Here is a 9,812-nt window from a genome sequence, read left to right on the forward strand (position 1 = left end):
TAACCTAATCACTATTTTATTACTAGACTGACAATTTGTCATTTGTAAAATAGGGTCGATTTTTTTTTTTCTCGTCGTTCATGACTAGTCTGAACTATTACAGTGGACATGCATTGTCTCGAGGAGGATAATAGATGTAAGGAAACTTTGACTGACTCATTTACTAATCTCCACTTGGTGGCACCATTTCACCACTATTGCTGACTAGCTTTGTCACTGTGAATGCATGCTTGACAATGCTCTTCATTAAGATTTAGAAACAACAATAATAGGACAAATTAGCTAAATAGTTTTTCGGTGATAATTAGATATAATAAAATCAGTCACACCAAAGTGCTGTCATGCATTGGCATAAACAAACCCGCCGCAGACACAGATGGACATCCAGTATTGTCCATTTGATTCCGTTTTTTAGTGACAAATGATTGTAATCTAAAAAAAACAAAACAACATTTTATGTGTAACAAATATGCACATTAATATGTAGATTAAGGCAGACCAAACAGCAATAGTATAGGATTATAGAATAGCCTATACAAAACAAACAAACAAATGTTTAATCTGTTGATTCGTCTGAAAGGATACAACTAAACAAAACAATATCTGGATATGTAATTGTCTCTTCGATGAGAGTAGCCCGTTGTGTTCCAAACTAATTTAAGGGATCAGACATTTATTATGGACATTACATGGAATAGATCAACGGTCGTCTTATTTCTGCACGGTGAGCGACTTAGCCTATCAAATAATAATCAATTTCCCTTTCCATTTGTCTGTAAACATACCATAAATACCTCTATTAAGTTTTTTTTTTGTTCTTCTGAAACTGGTTGAACGGGTTAGGGAGTAACTGCCGTCTGCTGTGCTCCTTGGCCAATGGCACTAGATCCTCCCTGCAGTGCGTAACAGCGCAATTTAGGATTTAACCAAGTCTTTGCTGCGGGGCTTAAAGCAGTCTTCAAGAGAGACGCCTGACGCTTGCACACACAATGTTAGTGTAGACTCTGTGGACCCCTATAGAGTTAGACTGCCTTTTTACGTTGTCTTATCCGAACTATGACTGGAGTATTCGACAGAAGGATTCCGAGTATTAAACCTGCAGATTTCCAAAACGCTTTTCAGCTCTCCACGATGCATCATCCATCTCAGGAATCTCCAACCCTACCGGAGTCGACAGCCACGGATTCTGGCTATTACAGCCCTGCTGGAGGAGTTCATCATGGCTATTGTTCACCGAACTCGGGCACTTATGGGAAACCTCTTAATGCCTATCAGTACCAGTACCATGGAGTCAATGGATCTTCTGGAAATTACCCTGCAAAATCCTACCCTGATTACGGCTCATACTCCACAGCATATCACCAATATGCCGGAACATATAACAGGGTGCAGTCACAACCGAGCCCGCAAGGTCAGTTAGCTTACTATATTATATTTAAGCATACTATTATTGTTGTTATAATACTTAGTTATCACAGTCGGCCATTATTATTGAGCGTTATGATAGTAGAGTTGTTTCTTTTTATAAGGTCTCAATTTTGTAACCAAGTAGGACGAAACATGATTGCATTTAAGTTTCTTTAATGCTATGTGTTTAATATGGTGGGGGAAACCTGCATGCAATATGAAAATAGATTACATAGAAAATAAGAGCGCGTAAAATGCGTAAACATTAATGATTCTGTTTGACTTTATGCGAGTAGCAATTTTAAAGCACTACGACACTTTACATAAATCACGGCAATAATTACCAACAATCAAGAGAGTGCGTTTCTGTCCCCGTGCATTTATCTAATTTCTGTTCACCCGTCAGAAAAAGAAACAGCCGAGCCCGAAGTGAGGATGGTCAATGGAAAACCCAAGAAAGTCCGGAAGCCCCGCACCATCTACTCCAGTTTTCAGCTCGCTGCTCTTCAGAGAAGGTTTCAGAACACGCAATACCTCGCGCTCCCAGAGAGAGCCGAGCTCGCGGCGTCGCTGGGACTCACGCAAACACAGGTTCGACAACATTTAAAAAAATTGTTTTTATTGCAATGTCTTTTTATGTAATTCTCAAATAGGTAGGCCTTTTTTTATATAGCCAATTTGTATTATTTTATATATGAAGCAAGCGCATGTTAGCATAGACATCTTTTTTTGTAAAAATTGTTAACGATATAACAAAAAATATATATATATTATTATGATGTAGGCCTAGAGGTTTGGCAGAAACACGTGCTTTATTTATTTGTCCCCAGAAACTCAAAAAAAAAGTTTTTGTTTTTGTTTCCTCAGGTGAAAATTTGGTTCCAGAACAAAAGATCAAAACTAAAGAAGATCATGAAAAACGGCGAGCTGCCTCCAGAACACAGTCCCAGCTCCAGCGACCCGATGGCGTGTAACTCTCCGCAGTCTCCCGCCGTCTGGGACTCACAGGGTCCTCAGAGACCTCACCATCAGCCGCAGAATATTAACACAGCGGCATCCACGTTTCTGGAAAGCGCCAGCGCATCTTGGTATTCCGCCGCCGGGGCGATGAATTCTCACCTTCAGGCTCCTGGCACGTTACAGCACTCGTTGGCACTCGGAGCAGGAACGTTGTACTGAAATTTGTTCATTATTTTGTTGTATATTGGACTGGTGTTAACAATTTTTTTTTTTTTTTTTTTTTTTTTTTTTTGAGGAATATGCAATGTACCGATATGGCAGTCCTAGAAGAACGTGTATAATGTGTAAATTGTGTGCATGTAATTTATTGCATTTGGAAGAATATTAAATGTTTTAAATGGACAATGGACCCAAACACTCTGAATGGTGCCTTGAATTTTGACCTCAACGCGTGCATCCGACGATGTGCCAAATCATTAAGGACAACCCCAAATAAATGTGTGTTTTTCTTTAATTATCAAACATTTTGTCTTCTTTAAGGTAAATCAAAACAGATCAACGCACCGAGCACTTTGCTTTTAGAGCCCGTCTTGGGATGTTACTTTTCTGTGATTGGTAAAGGGACTTTAACTTTGCAAGCCTGAAAATAAATTTCGAGTGGAAATTATAGAGAAAACCATGATATTGTTTTAACATTTTGGGATCATGTGTTCTGGGCAGAGTCACTGTTTAATGGCGAATAAATGGAAACATTTCTATACAGTCTAATTAAAAAGAAAAGAAAAAAGGATTTGCTTCGGTCTTGGTCCTCAGCTAGCCTGGTTCAATTAAATGAATATTCATTATTATTATTATTCCAAACAAGTTTTAGATTTTTTTTTTTTACGTTAGTAGGACTGAATATTTGATCTCCATCTTGATTAAACCCACCCATGACGAACGAAAAAAAAATTGGTTGTTGCTCTGGCAAACAGTTTGCTCTGCCTTGCTGTCTTTGTGTTCCTTACAATTAGTACCTTTGAATTGTAGTGAGGAGGCGAAGGAACGGCGCGGAGATCTGAGGCAGTCCGCATGCCTGTGGGGGCAAACCGGCTCCAGCGACCACAACCCAGCCCTGACAGATCCTCCTCCTGGAAAAATGCTGAACATCTCATTAAAACCAGTGCTAACATTTCTACAGCTGACTGCCACGGATAAATCATGAAAAAGGCCACCAGGCCATGGTGGAGATTTCTTTGTTGACTATGATATTATTGTAGGCCTAAAACCTAAATATAAAAAATTGTCCCAGCGCAGTTTCATGGCTATATATTAGGAAAATATTTTCCTCGATGATCGCTTCAATGTTGAAAATAAACATCACGGTTCATCCTTTAAAAATATGACTTGAGACTGATGTTTCCACACACATAAATAGCTACTGAGTTGTTTCATTGTTGGGTCAAATATGGACAAACCCAACTGTTGGTTTAAATATCTTATTATTATTATTATTATTTTTAATTAGAAATGTAAACCTAACGGTTGGGTTTGTCCAATCCCAATTTTGGGTTGAAACATCTCGGGATTTTTTAGCGCATAACACCCAAGGATTGGTATTTGCCATGTTTTGAACACTGAAATTTTGGTTAACAATGACTATGTTTAATTAGGCATACTGTGCTTTTTTGCCTAAACAACAAATCAAAGTGACAAATATCTACCCAATAGAAACCTATGACATGAGAAAATTGTAAAACGTATTCATATGCATTGTTTAAACCCCCACACCCACACACACACACACTCGCTCGCGTAGCCTATGTGCGCACGCTTCAAGCTCCAAACATACACGCCATATCAACTCTAACTTTGCCTCGCTTTCTATTTCACGTACACAAACACGCTACATTCCATGCCATTATATCGAGAGGCTTGTTAAATTCCAACTCAACATTTTCCACTCAACGAATTCACTGCAAACCGTGTATAAATAATGACAGTTAGCTTTACTGGACACCCTCAACTGTAACACTCAACAATAATTATACTTCCACCAGGATTAGCTCCATTATCATAATCTGGACATTTACAATTATCTATAATTTGCAAAGATGCGCCTGGTTCTTGATTGCAGACGGTTTTTTCCCTAGCTCACCATCTCTAAATAGTGACAGTAATAACGGCTAATTTTGCAGGCAATATATAAGAGGTGTCGGGGTGTGCAAACACTTCCACACCTGGATTTGCTTACTCAACACAAGCGGTACACAGGACCGTCCGCTTTCACAACGATATCTTTATTGAAACATTGAAACCAGAGATTTTGGTCTATGCAAGACAATAAACTCAGCTACCGAAGGTAAGTGTTGTTCCATTAGCCTAGCATGTTGTTTTGTTGTTGGCTAATCTGTGTGCCGCTGGTGGGTGGGTGTTGTTATGAACTGCAGTTCGGCTTGTTGGGGAAGGCAGGCTATTTTACAGGAAAACGTATGACATACGAACGCTGGGATCTATAGTAAACCGGTCATAATTTGTATTGGTGTTTTATCCCTTTCTTTTTCATTTGCGCACACACTCGGAATTATTAGCTTCTTGGTCTTTGGTTAATTCTCATTTAGTCTTGAGGATGTCGGGATACGGAGCTAGAAGATCGTGTCTGTCACAGTCTCTCAGGGGGCCTATATATGTGTAGGAGCCTTAACTCTCACAAACACATTTTATTTTTAATATTATGCGGAATAATTTATGATTCCTCCAAAGATTATTTAGCTGTAGAATTTTAGAGTTGAGGCAAACTCTGAATCAACATGCACCAATGCAAAATTTCTAGGCCTATATTGTAAAAATTGTTGACAATTTCTATTGTAAAATTATTGACAACTTGACCCTAATTATTTAGCCTACTTCAATGAGCTCATTGTTTCTGCCTTCAATTTAATAGCCTACATTGTTAGCTTACTGCGTGATTTGTATGTAGTCTACATTTCTGAAATACATTGGACACAGTCCTCTGATAACAGATCACTCTAAATTGTAATGTACACATGCATTTTCTGTAAAGCTGCTTTAAAACGATATGTATTGTCAAAAGCGCTATACAAATTAATGTGAATTGAATTGAATACAGTTGCAAATGTTAGCTATATTTTTTGAAGACCTTACTGTGAGCAGATTACTAAAATACCAATGACAAATGTGTTTCTGACGGTTCCTATTTCAAGATATACCTTATGTTCTTATAGGCAGAGCAAACATTTAAATGAACCATCCCAATCCGTTGATGAGGAAACCTTTTTAGAAAATCAAGCCCCATTCTCTGCGGCTGGGGCATCCACGATTTGACAGCTGCAGGGGCTTCTCGTCTCCCTATTCAACATTGTAATTTTAGATAATATCCCAAGTGTTCACTCTCCTCAGCAATTTGTACATGAATAACCGAATAATTTCATCTTTTGTTTCGTCTTTGCCACTTCAAATCCAAATAAAGATGCCTTTTAGTATTAAAAGTGGTAGAAAATTACAGGTAATTATCTTTGACGGTAAAAACGCTGTAATCAGCGGGCTACATCAAAAATTACCCTAATTATGTCTGCATTTATGAGAATGGAAAAAAAACCCTCTCTTGGATAAAACCCATAAATTGTCCCAAATATCTCCTTCATATTGAACGAGACTGCAGCTGGATGCTTTGTTCAGGATCGATCCTGTGGCGAAAGGCATTCAGCGTCTCGCAGATCAAGGCAGAGAGAAAGGGGGAAAACATTTTGTCAATACCTTAATAATTGAGCTAGAGAATGACAAGATGGACAAGATGCAGCTCAATTCTGTAGGAAAAACACTTTGAGAAACCACCATCTCGGGTAAGCCATTTTGTTATTCCTTCATATCTTTCCAGCATTAGAAAAATGCCTTAATGTGGAGGTGATTGTTTTCAAATGACTGTGTAAGTTGTTTATAGGTCTTTTTTATTTTTTTTATAGACATTTATTTCAAATTCAGATTATTTCATTAATCAATTTCAAAATTGATTTTTTAAAAGCCAGTCTTTCATAATATCTCCTAAAAAAAAAGGGGGAATAAAAGGCACGACACGTTACTTGAAGTCATGGTTTACTCCATTTATGACAAAACATAAAAAGTTTTTGACAACTAAAATAGGACAATATATTTACAGTCAAGTTGCTTTCCTTTGCATGATCAAAAACATAAACGCAGGAGGATTGAGTTCGTTTTCAAATGCGACTCAAGCGCGTGACAAAACGTTTCGCTTCCTGTTGGTGATGATTGTGTTTGATTACAGCCAAACGTGAGAACAGATTTTTAATCAATCCGTTTAATTTGCTACTGACATTTAGTTCCATTGTCGAGCTTCGCCACACCACATGTCTTCATCCTTCAAAAGAAATCGTCCCCTTAATAGACTAGAATAGGTCTCTATTAGGGATGTTAAACCGTGAACTGGGCGAAGACAAGAAGTCAACGTCAAGGCCTCTGGCCTAAAACAGGGCTAGTTGCCTATCTCTGCATGGCGTCCTGATGAGGCGAAGAGTACCAGTGTGAGTAACCGGGCATGTAGCTGTTAGCAGACATGTTTACTCCTTTAGAGGAGGCTGAGACGTCCCAGATGGGAGGAATAGCTGGAGAGCGCGGGGACAGGGCGATGGAGACGGGCAAAGGGTCAGTCTCGTGAGGGTTACCACCTTGTTTCAACAACTTCTTGAACTTGGACCTTTTGTTTTGAAACCATATCTTTACCTGAAAAAAAAGGCAAATATAAAAAAATGGGTTATATCCTATTTAAAGTGAAGTAGGTGTCTAATTTAGTTAACATGAGCTTTTTTTTTTTTTTTTTTTGTCATCATCTTCCTAAACATATATAGGTCCACCTTTATTAATTACAAAAATCAGTTATAATACTCAGCCAAAATGAAAAGCTTAAATTACTGTTAAATTCAATTGAGTCCACATTCCACCTGAGATATAGCCTAATACCCAACCAAAATGAAAAGCACAATTCACTATTAAATGTAAATGAGTCTCACCTGTGTCTGTGTGAGCCCGAGAGAGGCAGCCAGTTCCGCGCGCTCTGGTAACGCCAGGTATTGAGTCTGCTGGAACCGGTGATTTAATGCCTGGAGCTGCAAACTGGAATAAATCGTCCTTGGTTTTCTGATCTTTTTGCCTTTTCCGTTGAAACGTATTTCTCCATTTTCAATCACTGTTGTTTTCTGCTGTTCTGAAAAGGGTGAATATTGTGGAATGATTCCCGCACATAAACATTTATCAGAATTTTAAATGTGATTTTTTTTTTTTTGACAAACACATATTTGTAACGTTCTTTCAAGCGTTATATAGCACAATTACTTTGTCTGTCATATTTAGGAAATAGCATGAAGTGACATCTCGAGACTGAGACAATTAGATGCTAATTATAATTTGTAATGGTGGGTAGAATCACTGGCGGAACGCAATAAATCATTTTGAGAACACCGTTATTGCTGACATACGGCGGACAAAACTGGGCAAGAACAAAGGGGAACGGGTACGGTGTTTTAGATGAGAACTGTGAATGTAATATTTTATCGACATACGGCTTTCCTCGTATAGTTCAACATTGAAAACAGAGCTGGATCTTTACGCATGTAAATACGCTTACCTGTGGCGTCTAACCTGGTCTGTGCTCCGCTGGCGTTACTGTAGGACGGCAGGTACGGACTGTGGTGGGGATGGCTTACATAGGAGTAAGGTAGCGACCTGTTATAAGAGTTTGAGCCGGAGTACGGAGAGCTGTCGTGCTGATGATGATGATGATGATGAGACCCGGAATGGAGACAGTGGAGCGGATAATGGCTGGCGGCCATTGACGGGGAGCTCTGTTGTGAGTGCGATTGCTGTCCAAACTCCATGAAAGCAGATTTTGACGAGTCTTGAGCCTCCAGACCGTCAGCCATCGTAGTCATGGTCATCATCAAATTTTCTGCTTTAAGAGCACTTACCCCCTATCTCTGAAGTCCAAATGAGTCCTTTCGCTGTGTTCGTTTCTTTCTCTCCTTGGTTAGGAGATATTGCGTTATTACCTCCACAATTTATCCTTTTTTTGTCCTGTAATTCTCACGCGGTATGGTGGAAGGTGGGCTTGAGTAAAGGCAGAGATTTTAAGGTGGATTCTGTTAAATTTGAGTCCTTGCTTCCAGACTTGATGCAGCCACTACAAGTAAAATGGTTTGTCTCCAAAGGGCAGCGCCTTCCGATTGGTCATTCAACCTAACGTCATCAGTTCTCTGCTTTAGCTGAGACTTCACAGTGAGTTAACCTACCTTAACAGCTCCCACCGTAGCCATAACCATGTGGAGAATAATAATGCTGGGATATCCCTCTGATATTCACAAAATTCCCACTCAGATACGACTCCAGAGACAATGTCGCGCGCTACTATCGAAGTAATTAATCGCGTGGTTCGTAACCACAGCTCGAGGTGCCAAATATCGCTTAGCCTACAAACCGCAAGAACACCATACAAAATCGAATCGTTTTATAGGATAAAGCGAATATGTTGCCATATGTACGACTAAAAAGTCCTTTTATATGGACGTTGATGTCTCAATGCATTTACAAAACAGCAGAAACCACAACAGTAAAATAATAATATAGGCTAAATGCAAACACAGAACAATACATAAATAATTAATGAGATTTACAGTAGCCAATGGAATAAAAAAAATATAAGCCATGCATATTAAGTGAAAATATGCGGTGTCAAAAGAAGAGTCTATAAAAGCAATAGTTGTAAGGCTCTTCAGAGAGGATTCACGTGAACTATAAACACGCCAGATATGGTCTGGTTTAATTAAGCCACAGTCACTGAAAGGCCCGGGTTAGTGACAGCCTTTCCTCGTATAATCACGAGCCAGTCACAGTTGAAAATATATGCAAATTACGAGTGCAGTTTGTGGTTTGGCAAATCGCGATCGCATTATAAACCACGATGTAAATATACCCTACAACTGCAAGGCTTTCTTCATTCTCATTTCACTCCATTTTTTATTTTATAGACAACGAGTTTCCTCATGATATGGCATACATTTATTTTAAATGGTAATGAAAAAGCAATTACGGTCGCAATCAGTTATATCCAAATCCTCTTTGATTATCCGTTAGACACTGTATTCAGACTGGCGCTATAAAATTAAGAACAATTCGTCTGTAATGATTATGGACCTTGTTTATTTTGGGAGGTGGATTAAAAGTGGATATAGCATAAATTATCCGCTAATTATACACCAGTGTCGCCTCAATTATCCTCTTATCAAAAATGGTAGCCCTAAATGCAGCATTTAGTTTCAATTTTCTCCCTTTCTGTAACAAGAACTGCGTACCTTGCTATTATTACCAGGGATGTTATTTACTTTGCCGGATTTAAGAGTGCACAAGCGGCGTAGATAACCATTTTCCATGGTGGACTG

The 9,812-nt window shown here is 38.9% G+C and overlaps 2 protein-coding genes across 2 annotated transcripts; one reads left to right on the forward strand and one right to left on the reverse strand.

Annotated features, from left to right (window-relative positions):
* Nucleotides 1-953: 953 nt before the first annotated feature.
* dlx5a (distal-less homeobox 5a) lies at nucleotides 954-3,032 on the forward strand. The gene is made up of 3 exons (XM_084424779.1): nucleotides 954-1,411; nucleotides 1,814-1,998; nucleotides 2,275-3,032. The coding sequence occupies exons 1-3, from the start codon at nucleotides 1,057-1,059 to the stop codon at nucleotides 2,584-2,586; spliced, it is 852 nt and encodes a 283-aa protein (XP_084280905.1). The 5' UTR covers nucleotides 954-1,056; the 3' UTR covers nucleotides 2,587-3,032.
* Nucleotides 3,033-6,444: 3,412 nt separating this feature from the next.
* Nucleotides 6,445-9,025, reverse strand: dlx6a (distal-less homeobox 6a). The gene is made up of 3 exons (XM_084424644.1): nucleotides 8,006-9,025; nucleotides 7,392-7,585; nucleotides 6,445-7,104 (listed from the first exon to the last, which is right to left on the reverse strand). The coding sequence occupies exons 1-3, from the start codon at nucleotides 8,316-8,318 to the stop codon at nucleotides 6,865-6,867; spliced, it is 747 nt and encodes a 248-aa protein (XP_084280770.1). The 5' UTR covers nucleotides 8,319-9,025; the 3' UTR covers nucleotides 6,445-6,864.
* Between the last annotated feature and the right edge of the window lie 787 nt (nucleotides 9,026-9,812).

This window comes from Rutilus rutilus (genome assembly GCF_951802725.1).
Source record: "Rutilus rutilus genome assembly, chromosome: 11".
Lineage (NCBI taxonomy): Eukaryota > Metazoa > Chordata > Actinopteri > Cypriniformes > Leuciscidae > Rutilus > Rutilus rutilus.